The 22,578-nt window shown below is 39.4% G+C and overlaps 1 protein-coding gene across 2 annotated transcripts in view; it reads left to right on the top strand.

Moving 5' to 3' along the window:
• The first annotated feature begins 2,519 nt into the window (after nt 1–2,519).
• Nucleotides 2,520–22,578, top strand: part of ankrd50 (ankyrin repeat domain 50) — a 36,581-nt gene continuing 16,522 nt past the window's right edge. Inside the window, exons 1-3 of one of the 2 annotated variants that reach the window (XM_028008624.1) lie at nt 2,520–2,651; nt 4,406–5,471; nt 18,733–18,965. In XM_028008624.1, the coding sequence (XP_027864425.1) occupies nt 4,966–5,471; nt 18,733–18,965 (739 nt within the window). In that variant the 5' untranslated portion in view covers nt 2,520–2,651; nt 4,406–4,965. Of the gene's footprint in view, nt 2,752–4,405; nt 5,472–18,732; nt 18,966–22,578 lie in introns of both variants that reach the window. The other variant, XM_028008625.1, reaches the window with a different exon arrangement.

Below are 22,578 nucleotides of genomic sequence, written 5' to 3'. Positions count from 1 at the left end.
TAAATTTTCTTTAGCTGTCAGCACTAGTTTATCTGGGGAAGTTTAAACCTTTATGATAGAGTTTAAAAACATTTCCCCTTCACACTTTGCTTGGTCAAAAGATTACCAAACAACTTTGAACTGAATTCTGACTTTGTTTGGAGATGTTTTTGTTTTAGATGTATCTCTAGATACATTTCTATCTAAATTACATCACAGCAGCTGCTTATGTCTTTATTGTACCACTAAAAATTAATGAACCAAGTTTTGAAAGGAGATAAAAACCATCCCAGGTGGTTCTCTTAATGGTTGAGCCACGAATTGTGATGTGCATCAAACCTCACAGATGACACACCAGATGTTATCATTGATGGTGAGATGCCTGGTGTGTGTTTTGGAAATTTACTTTTAAATTAATTTGCAAGGATTTCTTTTTTTTTTCTTTTTGCTGTCAATGTCAAAATAATCCCCATAGACAAAACAACACCAGAAGCAACACAGATGTTGCCATAGGAGATTCTGGATTCTCATTATGTCCAATTTATTAGTTGTTATGACCTACAACCTTTGTTAAATCCTCTTATGCAATGAATATGTTTGCTGTCTTTCTTAAATAGAAGTGAGATTTGGTAATGCTTCAACACAGTGGTCTACTGCTTCAGCTGAATTAACTTTGCAACATGAGTCCCATTCCAAATAAATACTGCAAAAAACTTGTAGCAGGAATGTGTCTGTCAGAGGCTTTTCAGGCTGATGTGTTTTGATCTAATCCGAAGCTGCTGATCTTACATCTTGTTGAGCACTCTCTGAAGAAGTTTCTCAGGGGATGTAACTTTAAGGTGCTGCAGCCGTAGGTTGTAATAACCGGAGGTATGTTTCCAGCTGATGCTGACTGTGCTCACAGAGATAATTCAATCTGGTGCTGAAGACAGGTTCCACTTCAGATCTGATTTCCTGTAGGAGCCCAATTTCATGGTTCAGCATTACACATCGAATTGCTTTGGGAAAAGGCTGAGGTTGTGCTGAGAGAGAACAACGGAGTAAGCAAAAGGTCAAGTTAAGGTGGGAGAAACATGACACCAGTGAAGAATAAAGAGACTGAAGCGGGTTTCATGTCATGCATGTTCAGACGTATTTAGGAATACCACGGTGTGACATGAAGATCTGCAGTTATCAGAGTGGAGCTTCTTTGAACTTAATCCAAATACAACAACTCAATTGTCTAACTTTTGACCTGAAAGTCATTTGGATGTTGCTGCTATGATTCATTTAAGTTTCTGGGTCCCATCAAGTTATTTTATGCTTCACATTCAAACCAGACTTGTTTCCAATAAGGCCTGAGTGTTCCACCAGTTTCCCATAAGTTAATATGCTATCATAAAGCTCCAGACAGCCAAACTTTAAAGCAAGTAATTCAAAGACAGGAGGCACCTCATCGACCCATTTTCAGTGTTCTGGCTTAAGGAAGAAAGTTTTCATCTCAGACTTTATGGTACTCGAAATGAGGAAGTCGTCCAGTAATCCTTACACCTCTGTGCTTGACTGCAGGGTTGGTGTTATTAATTAGGGTAGTCATTATTATTGATAATGACTGTCAGGTCAATTGGTTTCTCTAAATTCTCCCTAGGTGTGAGTGTGTGTGTGCATGGTTGTTTGTCCTGTATGTCTCTGTGTTGCCCTGCGACAGACTGGCGACCTGTCCAGGGTGAACCCCGCCTCTCGCCCGGAACGTAGCTGGAGATGGGCACCAGCAACCCTCCCGACCCCATTAGGGACAAGGGTGAACAGAAAATGGATGGATGGATGGATTATTATTGATATTTTGCAATAAAGAATATAACAAAATCTAAAATGTTTTAAACAAAGTAAAGATATTTTACACTGCACTTTATGTTGTGTACTGATTCTTCAACTGTCATTGCTTGATAACAAGCTTTACTAATATAAGTAACAAACAGCTGGTAGAAAAAACCTTTATATGCATAAGGTTTCTTAATGTTTATGTTGACATATTGCTATTTTGTCTGGCTCTGTGAGGTAAAATACTTAATTGTTCCATGACTCCAGAGATAAAAAACTGATTTGATTGTTAAAAAGATGGCAAATAAGTAAATACAAACTATTTTATACTGTAATATTTATCTTGAAATAGGATCACATAAAGTTTTATCAAATAAAAAAAATTGTACTGTTCCTATTATTGTTATTAATAATATTATTGTTAATATAACATTTCAGATTTGTGCAACTCAACTTTTTAGATGTATATTTTGAGTGAAAACATTTTTATTAGATAGATAGATAGATAGATAGATAGATAGATAGATAGATAGATAGATAGATAGATACTGTACTCCCGTTTGCTAATGCTTTTCAAGTTATCCAGTTATTTTTTTAAATTGTTTTTAGCCCTGCATAAACTCCACTACTACTCCAGTCTTCCTGCACTGGTGAAGGAAGATAACACTTCAAATCCCATGGGTCTTTGCGGGAGAGAGTTGGCGTGTGCGCGCACTGAATTTATGTGGAGTGGTCGGAGGCGGAGAATCAGTCAGCTTGCTGTGGAGCTGTGTTGGGCAGCAGGAGGAGTCGACCGCCGACAGAAAAGACCGATTCAAAGAAAGAACCCGAGTGATACCCTGATGCTGAACACCAGCGACGGGAAGAAAAGGGTAATTGTTTATTTCAACGTTTGGTTTGAACGCGGAATTACAGGAATTCTACGGAGGAAGCTACACACCCCAAAAATAGAGAGAGGATATTGTGAGAAAGGTGAGAGGAAACCCGTTTGTGGTTTGTTACAGACGGTAAACTGAGCCGAAAAATAGCGAAACGCTCCACAATTGGTTCAGTTGGAGTTGAAGGAACAGTCACTGTTGAATGCATTGACAAGCTAAGCTACATTTAACATTTATATGTCGCCCTAAATGCATTCAGTTGTTGGCAAATCTATTCTTGGGTTTTTAAAAGCCCCCATAGGTAAAAATCTCTCTTTAAAAAACAGGGTGAGGTTTCTCTGGCCATACAAAAGACTTCTGCAGCCTTCTCAGTTACTGGTATGAATTCGTGCCGCTTTGCTAAAATAAATGGTATACAGAGCTTGTTTCTCGTTAAAAAAGCTGACCCGTGAAATCCTGAGCATTTATTACGGGATGTATTGTTTGTAGGAGGCTTTCAGCGCCCCACAGAAGCAGAAAGGTGGAAATGTATGAGAGTCTAGTTATCTGGCAACCTTACAAAGTAACCTGCAAGGCAGTGTGTGTGTGTTGATGTTCCTGTAGCGTGCAGCTAAACTGATACTAGTCAGAAATAAATCAATTTCTGATCCACTGTTACTGAGTATTGCCTTAAAAAAACATTTTAATGCTGAAGTACCCTCCACTTTCACTCTGTACGTGCAGGAAAATGGGGACTTTCCCCCCCTCTCACAGTTCAGGACGGATGTGGACTGTTTGGGATTTAAAGCCACATAGGAAGGAAGACAGGATCAGTGGAGAGACTGGAGAAACTGGACAAAAAAAGAAAAACCCTGCCAAGAATTTAGTTGCAAGGCAGGCAGGCAGTGATGTGGGTTGTGTAGGATGAAAGCATAGAAAAACCAGCTTGCCTACCTTATGTAGCTGTAAGAGGAGCCCACGTTTATATGCAGGCTGGAAATAATCTGCTGTAGTTTTCATGTGTTTTTAGAGGGATAATTATCCTATTTGTGTTTTTCTATGTAATGTCTGAGTATTAAAATGAAGTATAAGAACCTTGAAATAAACAGCCTAATGATTTTATCCACAAAAAATAATATATTAGGATTATAATTATATTATCTGCTTTGTAGACCAAAAAAGGTTTTGTTTCTTAGTGCCTACTGACAAGAGTGTAATACTGTTTTACTGTTGTGCTGCGAGTAGAGTATAATAAGCAAATCAGAGCAGGTTAGTTGAGCCTAAACAGACATGGCACGTGTAGCTTGTCAGATGTAGTTTCCAAAAAGGATGAACCTTAATAGAAATGATAGGTGGTACCGTTATCTTGTTTACACCTTGTAAGAAAAGGGGCTAGTTGAGACCAATACACTTGTCCAGTATTTGGGAAGGAAGAAAAGAGACATAAGATAAATAAACAATAATGCAAAAGGAAATTATTGTTATTGTCTTAACTTATTTTGCAATTTATTGCTTACTGTGGCAGACATATTTATCATTCTATGCTCCATACAGCTGCAAGAACTAATTAGTTTCTTTGGCATCTTGTTATAAATGATTTTAAAGCATAGAGACTTTATGACAACATTTTTAGCTATTTTAGAACTGTAACTGTAAAAAGCATTGGTATACCTTGATACTTGCAACCAGCTCATGTCTACTTGTGAATTTTAGATGCAGCAAGGTTGCACTTTGGGTTTAATCTGGATACTCTTTCCCCTTTATTCCAGGGATTCAACATGTTATTGGAGAGAGTGACTTTGCACTGGCAGCCTCATCCATGTTAATGTAATGGAAACGTGTTTCTGGTCAGCAGCGTCTGAAATGCATCAGTGGAAATATATGAGGAACCCCCATGGCTAATCATATCAAGTGGTGCTGGCTTGGCTTTGCCTCTCAAGAGTCGGGTGCCCTGCCCTTCCCGGCCCAGCGCCATGCTAAGACAACACGTGGACAATAACAAGGAGCGCTCAGTTCAACCGGTGGGAAAGCTGTGGAAAAAGTTGGTGGAAAATCTACAGTTTGAGTCCCAATGTCAGTCTTGTTTTTTTTTTTTATTTTGACCTAGATTCTCTGTAACACACAGTAGCCATCTGAAGAAAAGCTCCTTTATTCTCTTCCACTTCCACTCTAAGTTGCACCAACATCGGGATTGTTGGGGAACATTTACAGCTGAGAAATGGATGTTCAGATTTGCAGCCGGCTTCTGTTGAATTTAAAAATGCATGGGGGAAAATAAAGGGACCCATATGAGCAGGAGGAAGAGGTGGAACAGCAGCATCAGTTCAAAATGGCCCAAACCAGTTTGCTGCAGGGAAAACGCTTTTACTGCCGAGAGTGGGTCTTCCACAAGATCCAGCACTGTCTGCAGGAGAAAACCAACAACCTGAGCGGAGTGAGCAGCACTCACAGCAAGCAGCCCCTGCCTGTTCCCGGTGGGGGCATGCCCGTCCCCGGCAGTATCACGACCGGATCGGCCAAGTCCGGTAGCTCCTGGGGGGTGTTACTGGTGGGAGGACCTGGGAGTGGGAAGACTGCACTGTGCACGGAGCTGCTGTGGCCCACATCAGCCCAGGGAACGTACCGCAGCCTGCACAAGCAGAGCCTGGCTTTCCACTTCTGCCGGGCCGATGACTCGGACACACTGTGTGTCGGTGGATTCATCCGGGGTCTGGTGGCCCAGATATGCCGAGGCGGGCTGGTGCCGGGTTACGAGGAGAAGGTCCGCGACCCGGCTGTGCAGAGCACTTTGCAGCCTGGGGAGTGTGAGAGGAACCCTGCAGAAGCTTTTAAGAAGTAAGAACATGAATATTCACATGAAAGCATCACTTTTCTGCTGGAGCTTTTAGGGCTGCAACTAATAATTATTTTAGTTATCGATTAATCAGATAAAAAAATGGCACATTCTGCAGATTTTTGCAGTTATAAATAATATTTTTAACTAAAATGTAATAACAGCGTTCTTTAATGAGCACTTGATCATTTGTAGCAAAGGACGCATCTGCAGAGAAAAAATACTTCTGGCATCAACATGTGAAAAGCTCAAGCCTTTCTGCTTGACTTAGCATCAGTACAGTATAAGGCTGACCTCATTATTATTTTTCGGGTTAATCAATTTATAATTTAATATAAAAGGAAATTTAAAAAGTCTTTTTTTTGCAGAATTTGTATCATGAAGCTAAAACTATTCTACTTGAGGAATTTTGGGTAGAACATATTTACAGACAAATGCAAATTTTATTCCTAAATGCAAAATGTATATTTTGTGATATATGTGATTTAATTACTGATCTAAGATGTTCTTTCAGCATTTGACTTTTTTTGAGTTTGCTCCAGATTAATTAGTTACTAAATTAGTTGATGATTACTTCAATAATTGATTCAACACAATTAATCCTTCTAGCCCTAGTAGCTTTATATGCCATATATGCCATTGTTTTATGTTGTTGCAGCATAAAAAATATGAATGCCTAATATTGATATTTATATTTGGTGTTCAAAGTAGAAAGGTAACAGTGAGTAACTTACTCAGATAACATCTTCTGTATAAATGTATGTAAGAAACTCATTTTTGTCATTTGAGGTATAAATAGTGTTTGCTTGAAATTTTAAATCCAAACTCGGCACCTCCCCCTCCGCTTCCTATTCTCCACCTTCTAACCTCGAAACCCCCTCATCCTCCTCTTTTTTTTTTTTTTCTTTTTTTGCTCACACTCACAACCAGAGGCTCCGCCTTACAAGCCTCCCCTCTTATTTGCTGTCATGGTTTTGTTGGTTTTCCCCCGGTGTGGCATGCTGGGTGGGACTGTCCCCGCTCAGTTTTCTGATTCAACAAAGGTCAGATGTTCTTAAGTCGTGGCCAAGCTCAGGTGGCCAGAGCTTTGAACTGTGACTGATTCCCAGACCTGAGGAGTGACTGCTATAAAAGGATGAAGTGCAGATGTTAAGCTAAAGTACAGTTGGTTTTGTGGGCTTGCAGCACCCTGCCTGGGCATGTAACGCAATCAAGATGGACTGTTATTGCAAACGGAGGCTTTAAAGGCGAGCTGCACGTGAGAGTGAGTGTATGCGGTGGACTTGGATGACTTGTCTGCACAGCATGGGTCAGGCTGTCTGTGTAACACAGGCTGGAATGCACTGCAGAACACACACACTTATGCTTTTGTGGCCATCTGGTGACACTTACAACACCGTCTCAACATCACACACACAAAGCAGGGGAGTGGGGTGAGGTAAATCATTTTTTAATGCTCCATAACCACTTTCCATATCAACTCGGTCTTTCCTAAGGAAGCCAGCGCTCTTCTTGTCAGCTGCTCGTAATCATACGGCTGGTGCTGATGACTCTGACTTGAGGTTGACCTTTCTTCAAATAAAAGGCAGGTTTTTATTACGAAACAAACCAGGACTCTGCTCTCTGTTTCGCTGGAAGTCGGGACAGACACGCTTGGTCAGCCCCTCCTCGTGAAACAAATATTCACCCTGCAGTCGACACCTCAGGCCCAGAATCTTATTATCACTCCTCCTTTTGTTTGTCAGCCGGCCAAAGGGACTCTTGGTTGAGCGCCTTATCTTCATTTAAAGTGTAAAAGATTCCCCAGCACTGCTGAACACAAATAATCTAAACGGCCTCTTTTCTGCTCCAGATGCTATCTGCTTTCAAGAAGCCAAGAATGATGTCTGGCACAGAAACGTAAGGAAATAAAAGCAGGGCGGAACATGGAAAAGCATAAAACTTTACTGTTAGTTCAGGATTATGACTGTTAATTTACTTGAGGAATAAAAATTCAGAGGGGTACATACCTTGTTTCCATTTAACTGATGTGGGTTTTCACATTTTTAAGGAAAAGTCGGAGGTTTAATTTAGTAGAAGCATTTGAATGGCTTTTTTTATCTTTTATTTTTGCTGCGAGAACTTTTGGCCCGCCCCCTCTAAACCCCATTTCCAGCTGTGATTTTTAAACATTGCCTAGTGAGTGAGTGCAAGAGGCCCTGCCAAATTCTTTAGCCTAGTCAAAGGCAAACAAGTCACATTGTTGGTAGTAATCCTCACTCTTATGTTAATACAATAAAACCGCTTTGACATGAGTTAATGTCCACCTGTGCGATTTGATTCTGGGCTTCTTTTGCAGCAACTGCTTTCTAGATTTTGGGATTTAAACAAAATTCCAAAACCCTTAAGTGTTGCAATTCATAGACTTTCTGTCTTTTCTTTTTCCTAATATGCTTTAACATTATTTTACATGTTCCTTAATGCTTAAGAGCTTCCCTTATATGTTTTCTTCTATGTTTTGTTTTTGCTCTTGTATGTAAATGAGGACAATAGTGGTGGGAGTTGAAGAAAATGTATTTTCGTCATGACTAAAATGCTACCAAACTGACCAAGATAACCAAATTTTATGTTAAAACCCAGTGACTAGTTTGCTAATTTTATTGTACTAGACTACAAAATCACAAAATCTTACCAAGTATTCGGTCTAGTTTCTAGTGCAAATATCTTAGTACACTTGAAATGAGACAAAACAATGTTTATAAGTAACTTTTCAGCAAGATAATGGAGCCTGTTTTAGGTCAATAATATTGATGAAAACATCCTAGTTCCATGGCCAAATTATTTCATTCATGACATGAGAAAAATGTTCATGCTATAAGTGAAATAATCTGTCAATGGAACTAATATTTTTTCATCAATATTAAGGACTTAGATGTAGATTTTCTCTCTTTCTTTCTTGAAATTATACTAAGACTTTTGCATGAGAAACTTGATTGAAATCACAGAAAAAAGTGATTTTAACTAAATATTATTATACATGTTTCTTTATATTATCACCAGTTACCTCCAAGTCATGTACCGCTGCCTCCACCAAAACAATTGTTCAGTGCAAGAGTTGAAATGAGTTTTCTTGAATGTCATTCAAACTTGCACTTCTTCCTCCTTCTCATTAAAAATTTTGATTTTGTTATTTTAAAGTAGCAGCGTAATCTTGCTTTCATAGAATTAGAAATAGAAATAACCTTTATTGTGCCTCAGGGGGGATATTTAAGTGTATCATATCACACTGATTCCATTTCTTGGAAACAATTATTTGTATTATTATTTAAGAAAAGGCTTCTCTTTGTGGATGGTTCTACAGTAAACTGCTCGCTAGTATTCATGCAATTCCCACTTTGCTACAACTTATTACAAAATAGATGTTTTAAAAGAATCCTGATTTACTTTGCAAATCTGAGTTAACATTTTCAGGAAAGAATTAAGCTTGAAAATACAATAATTACCATCTTAGAAACTAAATATCCTTTGTAACTTTGAAATATTGACACCAACAGCCTTTTTTTTTGCTTTCAAGGCCCTTTTTGAATTCACACATCTTTAGAAGTAATGTGATGCATTAACAGGTCAAATGCCTGCTGGCAGCTGCCACAGAGATAAAAGGCAGTTTCACCTTTCAGCGTGCTTTTCTTATGATCTGAATCAGCCACTGCTGGCTGTCTTGTTCAGACAATAAACTTGATATTTCTGTTTCATTTACATTTCAGATTGGTCGACTTCACTGCCATCAGTGATACCTAAAACCATTGTCTGTCTGCAGACATCAAGGGTTTAACTTCCAGATTTGTCTGTCTTGCTCACATCCGCCTCTACTAAGTCTACTTGTGTTTTATCAAACATTTGTCGGTTTGCAAGCACCTGAGTTTTAAAGAACTGATCTGATAGGCAGGTCAGATGGCATACAACATTTTTCCTCTTTCAGGTTGAGAATAGGGGGAATTAATCCATTGAAGTTAGCAGATTTTGAATTTTTTATTTTTGCTGATGGAGCGCACTGCTTTCAAATGTTGGCGTGTCTTTATGTAGATCTGTTGTATCAGAATGTAAAGTAATGTGATTTGCAGCTGTGTAGATTTTTATTTGCCTGTAAAGGGCACAGGCGTCCGAAGTGATGAATGATCTTGGCTTAAATCTGTGAAAGAGTTGGCACATTCTCAACTAGTGTTTTATTCTCAGGACATATGTGGAAGGAATTGATTTTGCACTTGTTGGAGATTTTTCTTAATGCAGCTCTTCTGTAAATCTTTGTTTGTTCAAAGCAACTTTTGATACACCAAATAGGTTGACATTTCTGCTCAAATCGGGCTTCATGTCTGTCTTAGCATTTTGAGTCGATGCCATCTTATTAGGGTTAAAATGAACGCGACTCCTTTGCTTTCATGTGGGCCACTGCTGTGGAAAATGGGCAGGAGATTAGGGCTGCGTTTCAGAAACAAAAGGGGGGAAAAACTCTCCCAGTGTGAAGCATCAGCTCTGTTTGGGGAGATGAGGAGAAACGGCAGTGCTGGTGCGGCTGCAGCGATGACTCAGCAATCGTTTCGCCACACCACAAGCAGTGTGTGTGGAGCATTTCTGCCTACGTGTTCGGGTGGGCACTCATAACTCATTCATGTAATGGTTGTCCAGCTTTTAAACTCTTAAGACCACAGCAAGAGGAGCTGTGAGTTTATTCATGAAAGCAAAGAATGGCTGCGGTCAACAGCAATCGTGAAAACTGACCATCATTTGCCGAAGCAAGAGCCACTGTTGTGATCTTTTCAATGGTATGCAACCTCAAATTACTTGTGTTTACTTTGAAAGTAAACAAAAGACAGACTTTTTTTTGAAGAAGTAGACATGTTTGTTTTAGGATTTGTTATTGTGGGAGCTTTAAAATCTAAATTTGATCCTCCTGGCTTCTCAGTGACGTGGGTGTCCTTTTTTTAAAATCCTGTATGATTGATGGAGGACTGGCAACATAAGCCAATCACATCCCACAACAGTCATCACTTTTTGGATTCAAGTACTACTAGACCCATGTTGGTGAATGTTCAATGACTTGGAAAAAGTGTTCACATGTTGCTGCGACAAACGTCAATCTGTTTCGCTGGGATTTTATACGACAGACCAACACGTTTTTTTAAATTATAAGAGAAGTGATGGATTAATTTGTAAGTTGTTTAAATTCAATGCAGCCAGCTTCCTTTACCCAGCTGGTGGTTGCTCAGTAGAGTCCACCTGTCAGAATAAAGGTAGCTTTTCCTGGAAGTGTTCAGAAGTTTGTTGGAGAACATCAGTAAACAAACAGAAGACCAAAGAACAACTTTGACAGGAAACATGAAGCTGGTGTTCCTGGAGGAAATGTAGAGATCACTGCCTCAGGTCAGGGATCTGTTAACAGGAGAACTAGGAGTTGAAGTTTTCTGATCTTTAAAAAGCCTGACCTACCGCCTTGATTGTAGCTGATACAAACGTTTTATGTTTTGTCTGAAAATTTGGGAAACAACAGTGGGGTGACGTGGCATACATGTAGTGCCGCTTGTGGTGAAAATCTCATCCTGCGTGTCACCCTAGGCACACCGTACTCACTGTGACGCACTGCAGTTGAAGCACTGTACTGTCTGGATGGTTTTCTGCTACACATGCAGGATGGCTGGTCAAAATTGATGGGAAGATTGGTGAAGCTAAAGATCGGTCAGTCCTGAAAGAAAAACGCTGCAAAACGCTTAAAGCTCGGGCAGAGGTTAGCCTAGCCAATGGACACGTGCAAAAACAAAGGAGAAAAATGTTTTTGCGGAAGTGCCGAAGGAGAAATGCATACTTCTAAGGGGGGAAATTATGTTTATAGCAGATTTAATTGAATAGTTTTCAAATTTTAAGCTTTTCTTTGTGCCAGAAAACCCATTTTTGCTGCCCTGTTACTGAAAAGCTAGCAACTAGAGAGAGAGTGGTTTGCAGAATCTAATCCGATTCTGTACTGGACAGCTTGTTGGTCATCTCTACTTGCATCCAGACTAATGCACGTTTATGTTTGAGCAGAACAGGAGCGAAGTGTTGGAAAGGACAGGATGAAATTTCAGATTCCTTTAACGGTATTGGATAGCTATCCAGGAATGCTCACCTCGTCTGGCTCTGGAAAAGCTTGGGGGTGGTGATGGAAATATTTGGTTGCGAGGAGGTATGTGTGCTGCTTTTAGAGTGTTTACACCCTGGTAAGTTATTAATAGGAAAGATTATAAAGAGGACAAGTATTATATATTGTATAATATCACATTTTAATGATTTTACATGAATTATTCCATGAGACTAGTCCCATTACAGTCTTTTGAATCTCATATAACTGGAAGATTATCTGATATTTACTGCAATATGTTTTGGCATGCATTTGCACAGTTGAATGTGCAAAGTTGAATGTTAAGTTTTCTACTAAATCTTTCTTGAACCAAGTCATCTGCTTGACATAATTTATTTCCAGTTGACTAGAGGCTTTGGTTTGCTTAGGGATGGCGCTCAGAATTGACAGTGGACATTGATTGCGGCCAATTGATTTGTTTCATCGTCTCAGCCATTTAAAGAAGAGCAGATACAAGCATTTTGTAAAAAGTGCCTTTTGGACCATTTGGCTATAATTAGGGGTGTTTGCTGATGTTTTATTTCATCATGACAAGTAATTTCTGGGTAATTCTTGATTGCTGTAGCACATAAGTAAATTTTTTAATCTTTTAAGCTATTTAATACTGATATTACATTTATCTTCAGAAAGCGATGACAAATTTATGTTAGTGTGCAGTAATACTTTAAGTCGGCTTTAACAATAGTAGAGCAGAAAATCAATCAAATGAGGAGCCACTTTGTTTTTCAAAGAGTGGCAATTAAAAGCAACAATAAGGTACTTGAGAGTCACAAGAGGAAATGCATTTCTCTCGTTCTTGGACGATGCCACATTGTATTTTATGTAAAATGCTTCATTCTTCCACCTGAATATGTTGATAGTTCAGCTTTGCTCAGTCAAATATGATGTTTTTTGCAATAGATGCAGAGAAAAAAAGCTGCAAAATCAGATGTAACCTTGTGAGTTTTCTTGTCTTCAAACCCAACATGGCTTTTGATGACTCGGTACCACAACTACTGCTGAGAGGTTACATAACTTCTGCATGTCTCGCCAATGTAAAAATTGGTTACTCCAGATGTTATTAGGATGCATTTGGACACACCTGTGACACACCTGAACCACTGTTGTGGGGATTTTAGTTATTTGAATTACATTTTTCATCAGAAGCTGTTATTGATTTTTGAGGTGAGTTAGAGGCTGACAGAGTTTTAATCACAGCTCTTTTAAATCCTCCCATAGTCTCCCAGTTTGTTAGGTCTCCATGCTGCTGCTTCCAGACTGCTATAACTTGTAAAAAGTTTTTTCTAATTTTTACCTCTTCTCCATACCTGTATTCTGTCCGACTGAAGAGATCACGTTCAGATGAACCAACTGCAGAGTGTGATCGGATCTGAGTCCAAAACAGTAGAGCATCTGCTTAGGTCCCTAAAGCCTATGAACGTAACTACGATGATCCTGAAGCCTGGGCAAAGTTATAATCATAAAAGTATTAGAAATCATATACGCCCTTAAGTAAAGAAACTGGTCAAAATATAAGCATAGATCAGAACCAGGTTAACCACATGTGAAGACACCACTATTCTTTGTCAGCATAGGCGGATTACATTGATGAGTCAATACAATCTGTCTTGAATAGAAAAAAAAAGTATTTTCTTGGACTTGTAGGTTTAATCCATGTCTAGGAATCTGTCATTATCCTTTGGATTTCCTCAATTGTGGTTTAAAAGCTTAGAGTTTGGAGGTTATAAAAACTAATCTTTTTTTCAAGAAGATTACATTTTCACAGCTTTAGCTGTAAGACCACTTGAGCGACGACTCCTGTCAGATTTGTAGGGTTAACATGATATATTTTGACTCATAGGATCCCAAACATTAAACGAAACTGATGTTTTTACTTTGACGTTGTGCAGTTAAAGAAAACTGCTGCCTTTCTTTCTGATGATGTACAAATCTCTATAGTTATGCCACCGCTTAGTCAAAAATTAGTAGACTTAGTAATTAAACCAAAAATTTACTTTATTTCCACCGTCTTTTCATAGCTCAATCTTTAAGGATCATTTGTGGATGTAAATATTGTGTAAGTTGATAGAGACTTGTATGCTTCGCTTCAGGATGTCGATTTCCTGGTAAGTTCAGAGGAATTTCAGTGTTTATTTTTAATATGTTAAACTTAATTAAAACATCTCAAACGTTTCTTCACCCAGCTCTGTTAAGCAAGTCTCTGCAATTGCAGTTTTAGGGTCTGTTCACACCAGCCGTTTAGTCCATTTTATTTGAACTCATTTGCCAAAATGTTTGTTTTGTTTGGGAAGTGTGAATGTGTAATCGGATCAAAAATGGGAACTCTGGTCTGATTACAAACACAGCTCTTTGTTCAATTAAAGTGGAATGCATTCATATAAAATGTATGAATGTCAAGAGGACTGGAGATGGCTCCAAAAGCAGGAAGCGAACTATAGCATGGGGCATTCTGAGTAAATATGATCAAAACAAACACAAAACAGTCTAGTTCCAACAGGAGAAATGGCTTGTAATCTCTTGCCAAAGACAAAAGAGAAATCCTAAAACTGCTAAAATCTGATGCCTCTCCATTACATTTTGTGAAGAAGGAAATTACGCTCGGTGTCTTCAGAGGTTTTTGTGTCATTTTCTTTAATGGTTCTTAGTGTAGCGCCACCACAGACAAGGGTGGGTGAGAACAGGTTGCTCATAGGGGTTTTGTTTGTTTGACAAAGTGCAGTGTGAAAGTGAAAATGTAACATATGTTTCAATTTTGTTTCCCAGTTGAACAGTCTACTGAACCACCAGGCATGAATACACCTTTAGTGTATCTGAAGTATTAACTTATTTATGCTAGGTTGAAATTTTCAGTTATGATTGTGTATGATTCACAAACTGATGGCAATGTCAATTCCTAAGATTTCTCAAACCTAGTTCTCAAAATCAATGGTTTTTAGAGAACTTCATCAACCCTGATAAATCTTTGACACAGATGAAAGCAGACTAAGGGCTCTAGTATACAAGTAAGCAAAGTGTCTACACCTGGATGTTCAGAACATTTGTTCTCAGAATGAGTCTCTCTCACTTCTCTCCTTTTCAGAGGAATGATTGCTATACTGACCTGCATAATGTCAGACCTGGGGAAGAAGAACGATCTGCCTGATGGTAGTTTGGGTGAGTCAGGACATGACTCAGCTGTGGTTGCGTTCTGTGGCGCTGAGCATTCCCCTGACTGTAGAAAGGCACTCAGCAGAATCCCTCTAAATTAACTCCATGTTGAATGAATTGGTGATTATTTTAATGAAAGAAGAGAACGGTTCGTCCGTTTGATTCTATTGCCTGGAATTTCACATATCTTGACCATTTTTCCACAGTTAAAGTTATATTGAGAGCGTATTTTGACTCCAGTGCCGCTTTCTGTGAGCATGTGGGCCTTGGGGTGTGCTTTGTGACTTTGCCAGTCCTATAAAATGAAGAGCGTGAATGTGCGAGGCTCTGAATCGCTGCCCAGTGCAGCTCTGTCAGCCAAGACGTCTTCATTAAACATCACACTGAAAGGTTCACTTTGTACATTATGATTGCAGTGACGGTAGCTGCAGCCCTCAACACAACATGACAGATGGGGATCACGTTTGATTCATATAAGACCTCCTTTCCCCCAATTTTCTCCATGTTAAATTGGTTTTGGAATCAATTTGGGCTTTTGTTTAGAACCAGAATAATTAGTGCATAGGTTCAGGCCAATGGCTTTTAGTTTTCCAGGTGTGCAGCATATTTCTTTAACGAATGAAATCGGCTTATTTTTTCCGTCCAGCTCCCACACCCTGCTGAGTTTTTCTTTGTCTGGAATCCCTCCCTTTTGACTCTTTGACAGCCTGAAAGTAGCTGAATTGTGAGGGAAGAATGCTGTTTTGTTTTGCCCACTTGCTGTCACTGTGGATTTGATTGTCTCGGTAGGCAACGTGGCCTCATACACAACCATTCACACATTCTCTCACAAGTCACCCCTGCGGATGGACATTCCCTTTGGCAGGACTCCCAGATGGCGCTGCAGGTTCTGTGTGGGCTGTGACAATGAGACTGGGTGATTGACTGCACAGCTAAAAAGGCTGAGCAGCACTGAGGTGCAGCGTGACGGTTAAAAGGCATTAACAGTGCTTTTCATTCCAGCTGATGGTTTACATTGCTTAGAGAAAGTTTGCAGCTCAAGGTTTACATTTTAAAACTGATCATTTTATCTCATTTCTTATTGCTAAAGTGTGGAATAACTTTGAAAGTCAAAGATCAGAGCAGTACTTTATTGAGCTTAAATATTTGCCACATACATTTATAGAAGTCAGAGGTTGGCATGATGGATTGGTTCAGGATACTGAACTGATACAACTATGACCGTTGCCAGACTCGATAAATTGCACAACCTATTAGAAATGGGCTTGTTGTAGGTCTGGGCTTTCTGATAAAGAAGATTACATTTTTGAAAAAATCTGGATTTTTTATTATTATTTTTTTTTTTCTCCAAAGAGTTTTTGCAGCGCTAGTGGCTCGTATTTTTTGTACAGTAGGCAGACAGGAAGGAGGGTGAGGAGAGGGGGTAAAGGTCGTTGGGACCGGGAATCGAACCCGCGACGTCCGCGTCGAGGACTAAGGCCTCCAAACGTGGGGCGTGCTAACCCCCTGCGCCACCACAGCACGCTCCTGGATTTTTTATTTTTTACTAAAAAGCTTGAAGCCACCTGAGATCCTAATTGTCTAGATGTCACTATTTTCAAGGATTATTAGTCTTTTTGCAGATACCAACAGACCTGAATGCTATGCTAGCATGTCCTTGTAAAATAGACTGATTATTTACCCCTACATCCTATTTGTAAACTTTATCACATACTAAACACATAGTATGCAATTATACAGTGGATAGTTTTGTAAACATTTTCTACAAGTTTGTTGTGAAGAGTGCAATCTGTTCTTCCATCATTTGTAGGGATGGCAGCACCAGTCGGTGACTTAAAATGCCTAAAGAAGCTAATTAAAACAACTGTTTCTGTTCAAGATTCCTTATTAAATTAACCTGAGCATCCGCTTTATAAAACCGTATACAGCAGTAGTGTCTTCAGTCAGAGGCTTCATCGGATACACTGTAATACAGGCTGCTACAGGAGATCCTGCCATCACCATCTACAAGAACTCTTTAAGGACCTTTGTAGGCCTGACAACATTAGATTTTTCTTTGGGATTGAAGTGCTTTTGCATCGAATTGAATCACTGAGCAGGAGAAGTAAATTGTTGTTGCAATGCGCTCTGAAAGCTTTTTATTTTTTTGAAAGGATCTTACTGTCGAGCCCAACGTTTAGTGACGGTCTGTTGGGCCGACAAGATAAGTCTCGATATATCACCGTTTGAGCATTTAATGTCAAACCTCGCAAGCAGCGTCTGTTCCATTAGAAGAGAGTGGTGGTTAAAGAGAGTGTCCCATCATCAGCAAGGTGACAGATTTTTATCTCTCTGACACCCACTTGTGAAGAGCCTCAAACGCCCCACAGCTGAGTCTAATCCTGAGTCAAGTTCTTACAACCATAAATTAATTTGTTCATCCTCTTAAACGTCTGATTAACCCAGCGGCACATTCAAATGTCACTTAAAGGAAATCTTCTGATCCTTCATCACAGCCAGTCGAGCTGGAAGTAATTTTCTGATTGTTGGAAAACGACACCTTCCCAAAGGAGATCTTGTGGTGTCGCAGTGGATCAGAGGTTTGTGCCAACACAAACATGGCAGCACAGAAAAAATCAAATGAAGCAGAATGTGTTGGTTGCTTCACTGAGCTTTTATGTGTGAACTTGCCTGTTGGCTCTGAAAACTGCAGATTACATGTCTGGTTTGCATTTTTCTGCTGATAACGGCATAATGCAGCGTTTAGCTGTGCTCAGATTTGTATTGATGTGGAGATGATACAGAATGCTTTACATCATGTTTGCTTTATCGCTGGATTTCACATGGCGGCTGCAGATATTTTGGCGTCTGTATTAATGTTGTAGGGAACATTGTTAAACTTCGATGCATAAAACTGTTTTCATGTTGTGTAGTTTCCAATCAAAGCCCATAGAATCCCAAAGTTTGAGGTTTTTTTTTTTTTTCCCTTTCAAGCTCAGATTATTGGCAGTTTGGGTTGGACAGAGATGCATTTACTTTTATGCTTTTATTTTCCCTTTTCATCCATATGGACTATGATGTGGTTTGCTTTGGGGAAATCAGTTGTCTGTTGTGTCTGTCATTTTAGTGGTATACAGCTGCAAGAATACTCACACCCCCAAAGCTTTTTCCACAAAAATCTGAATATATTTACTGAGATTTTAAATGATTAGCCTCCACAAAGTAGTGTTTTAAGTGTTTTAACATTGTAACCATAGGGAAGAAGGTGCTCTGGTCAGAGAGACTTATATTAAATGTCTTGATCTACATGCAAAATATTATATATGGCGGAAACTAACAACCCAGAACCATGTGGTGAAAAAAACTAACATTGTCCATGTGGTGAATAATGGTGGTGGGAGCATCATGCTGCAGAGATGCTGTTCTTAAGCAGCGGTGGTGCAGGTCAAAGTTGATGGGGAGGTAAATTGATAGTAATCCTTGAAAAATATTCACTGTCCAACAGGGAACAGCAAACATACAGCCAGATGTAGAATGAAATGGTGTAGATCAAAGTTTGTTTGTGTTTTAGAATTGGATAGTCAATGTCCCTAATGAGGAATTGTAGAAAGATATTTGAATGTTGTTCACTGATGGTCTCCCATCTCTACCTGAGCTGGAGTTATTTTGCAAACAAGAAAACCTTCTTTCTCAAGTTGTGCAATGGTGGTAGGGACATAACCCACAAGACTTGCAGCAGATTTGTTTGTGAAGACCATGTCAGTTTCCTTCCACGTCACAATTATACTGGCGTTTGTGCTGGTCTATCACATAAAATGCTAAAAAAAAAAACATTAGTTTGTTGTTTAAATGCAGCAAAATGCGAACATGTTGCTGGTGTATAAAAACTTATTCAAGGCATGATGTGATTGCAAATGAACATGTAGAACAAACAAAAGCCAAAATGTGAAATGTATTAACATTTTCTCATCTCACCGCTCTTCCGTCAGGTGTGTCCTTCTGCCTCTGCTGAGCGTAAAGCCACCTCAGCAGTCCCTCTTCCTGCTTGTCGACTCCATTGATGAAGGCTCCCAGCTGGGTGAGGGGGAGCAGAGGTCATCGCCAGGGTCTCCCAGGACAATTGCTGAGCTCCTCGCCAGTCACCATGAGTTCCTGCCTCCCTGGCTGCTGCTCATCTGCTCTGCACGCAGGCAGAACAAAGCCATCACCAAACTCTTCACAGGTACATTACCCAGTTCTGTCTATTGATTACCATAAACAGGAAGTTTAAAATGACAGTTTGATTTTGTTTGCCCTCGTTGGTACAGCTGTCTGCAGCATGATTTGTTTACTGTTTATTTTAAGTTGTGCACAGCTTTCCACCAACTCTCCAAGCATCAAGTTCACAACTGTGGACCTTTTAGTGTTGCTTAGTGTGCTGTAATGAGACTGTGCCATACCAGCTGCTATTATCTCCTTGTCAGTCCAGCAACAGTTTACTCTGTGGAGATGAGTGGGCATAACATTACTCTGGAAGCTCTTTGCGTGGGAGGATGTTTTCCTCGCATTGCTGCGGGTTCCTCCCTTACTTTCCCAAAACTGCTAAACGGAATCTCATCTCTTGTCTTCAATGCTACAGATTTCACTAGAAAGCAGGTTCAAATTAAATAAGATCAGTTTGTAACATGAATTGTGCTTTCACAACTGTGTTTATAGTAGAGGAGGAGCTAACAATTATTTTAGTAATCAATTATTCTATTGATTATTCTTACAACTCTATCCACCTATCCCCTTTTATGCAGTATTAGGACTACAAATAAATAAATAAACACATAATTTAGTTTCTTTTTTAAATAAGAAAATAAACATTTCATTGCCTAAATTGCAATAGCATAGGATTCCTTCAGTGACAATTTGATCATTTGTAGCAAAGGATGCTGGAGTGAAAATAATACTTCTAACATCAAAATGTGAAAAGCTCAGCCCTTTCTGCTTGAACTGACCGACCAGTGAAAATCCATTTACCTGGTCAAATACAGTATTGGATTGCAGAGGGTGAGTGGGTGTTGGTTAAAATATCATAGCATTGCAAATATTATTATTATTATTATTATGATTATTATTATTATTTATTTTTCCTGCAGCTCCAGTAGCAGCAGGTCCACTCCCTCCCCTCTCATCAAAGGTTTTAAATTTAGCATTGCTTTTGGTTTATTTTCAGGATCTGTATTAAAACACTGTTTTCTAAAACTTTGAGCTTCACTGCAACACAGTTGGGGGATAAAATTGACTTTGTTTTTGCATTAAAACAGTTTCATTCCATGTTTATGCTTGCTTGTTGGGCTTCAGATAGATTTTTATCTAAAATTGGATTTTCATTGGGAATAAATCAGACGGAGGAGCTGGCAAGAGTATATATAATCCAGAATGGTTTTAAGAAATGTTTATCTCTTCCTCAAAACTACGGAGCACCTTCTGTGTCTGGCAGCTTAATTTTTGATTATCTCATGTTTATCCGATGATCTTTTGTTGTTTTTTTATCTGACATGGCTGAAAGGATCTTTATTTCAAAACTATCTGATAAACTGTCATTATCTCAAATTTCTTTAGAGATGGGTTTAAATTGTTTTCCTTCCTCTCTGATTGCACAGCTTTTGTCAGGCTTTTATTGTAATTCTCCAGCAAATGCTTTTAAAAGTAATAGTTTCCTTTCAGAAAAGTGGGAAACAGCCAAATCTACACATCAAATGTCACGGCCACAATTTAGAAAGTGTTGGGTTTTTAAAACCATTTTCAGCAGTTTTCTCCAGATTCAGTCTACAGATTTCAATTGTCTCATCTCTTTTCCCCTATACCATACCAAGACTTTACTTAAGTCTTCATTTTGTTTCTTGTTTGTTTTCTAGTAGCCTGGATGAAGACATCAGCATATCAACTTGAGGGCATGTGTCCACTAAAAACACCCTTCCAAGTGTTTACAGTTAGGAGATGATGGTGACCTGCCAAAAAAACACTCATGCTCTTTGCATAGCCAACTTTTTTTTGCACAAGTGGCCTATTTTGTCTCTGGCCAAGTGTTCTGTGAGTTTCCCAAAATTCTAAGCTTATTTTGGTGAAAGCGTTCTAGATCAGAAGGTTGGGTTAGTGATTTTGAGGCAAATCCTGAACACTTTATTCTTTCTTTGGATTGGTGCATAAAGGGGTAAGCAGAAGAGATGACTTCCTCCTCCAAGAGCAACTCTGTGAATTCCTCAGCTCTTGCTGAACTGTTATTCCTTGTGTCTGTCCGCGAGTGGAATGTGCTTTGGGAAGTTTTCAACACCTCTGAGACCAAGCAGGAAGACGGAGTCATACCGGCTTTCTGTAGCAGAATGCCTCGCTCGCATCCGCTCAGCTAATGCCTCGGAAACAAAGAGCGGTCTGTCCGTGAGAAGCAGAGCAAGAATTTAGCCTACTGTCTGACTAATATTATATGACATCTCCAGCTTAATTAGACAACACTTCCTCTGGTATCATTTAATAGAAAAAAGTGATATTCCTGGGATGCAAGTCATCCTAAAACTCAGGATGAGTCTCGGTCCGCTGTAGCGGCACACATCTGGCGAAAGCTTGCTTTTCTTGTGCCGTCCCCGCTCTGCAGGCCGGGCTACTGTAAGGGCATGATAGGGGTAGCAGAGTGGAAACACTTAGGCAGCGATTTTGTTTTGGAGTTGGGGAGAATCTGTGCCAATTTAACAAGGCCTCTGGCAGGGAGACGGCTAGGGAAAGGAGAGGGTTGGTGGGGGGTTGAGTGTTTAAATAGAAAAAGCTTCTCAAACCTTATTTTGTAACTGTCTGTCAGAATAATTTCTTCTTGGCAAAGATGGTGACGCTTCCTAAAAACCGAGCAGAATCATCTCTATTTTATGATCCGACAAACATTTTTCTGCCGACTCTTTTTGCTTTACCTTTCAGAATAATTGTGTCACTTATGGTCTCATCTGAATAATTACCACCTAATTTTAATCACAGGCTTCTCACAGTGTTTGATCCACCCCAGTGTGTGTGATCTTTTTATCGCGCAGAGACATCACTGAACTGTAATAGCTACCATCTGCCCAATTCATGCCTGTCAAAGTCGGTATTTCTCAAGTAGAATCTGCAAATTCACTCATACAGGAAGAAGGGAGTACTGCATGGAGAATAAGAGAGGAAGTGATCAAACCAGTGTGATTAGGATGGCACACTGCAACCTTTATCTGGGTAGTTTGATTACTTTTTTCTCATTGAGAGCAAGTTCTGTGTTCAAGGCATACTCTCTGCAGCCCGTTGTTGATCACATACATATATGTCATTCAGTAACCAAAAACAAAACCTCCATCAAACCTATAAATGCTGGTAATGCTGTCCAATGCATCTGCAATGCATCTTCTGTGACTGTACCCAAACTCATACTCTGGTGTTCATTTTACCTGCCAGCTACTTGTAAATCAAATTACACATTTGAGTACACCAATTCTTTAAGTGCAGGTATAGGCTTTATAATACACAGGATCTCTGTTGTGTTTGGCGAACTGACTGTTGGAGGATATGGTAATTGCTTAAAAACACATTACTCAATTTATGCACTGGGGTTCATGTCTAGACGTGCCAATTTCTTGGAAATTAAATAATTTACACAGTCATTTTTGGTCTGCATGTACACTAAATTGGCAGTTGAACTGCTAGTAGTTCAACTGCAAGTAGTAGTGAACTACTTGGGCTAGTAGTCCCAAGTAGTTCACATCTTGTTTGTCAATGGCATTAAACCTTTATTAAACAATGTGGAAACAGCATGAAAAGTGAAACACTTGCCTTGAAAACACTTGTGATGATTA

This window comes from Xiphophorus couchianus, chromosome 23 (assembly GCF_001444195.1).
Source record: "Xiphophorus couchianus chromosome 23, X_couchianus-1.0, whole genome shotgun sequence".
Classification (NCBI taxonomy): Eukaryota; Metazoa; Chordata; class Actinopteri; order Cyprinodontiformes; family Poeciliidae; genus Xiphophorus; species Xiphophorus couchianus.
This window is presented reverse-complemented; position numbering and strand designations above follow the sequence as displayed.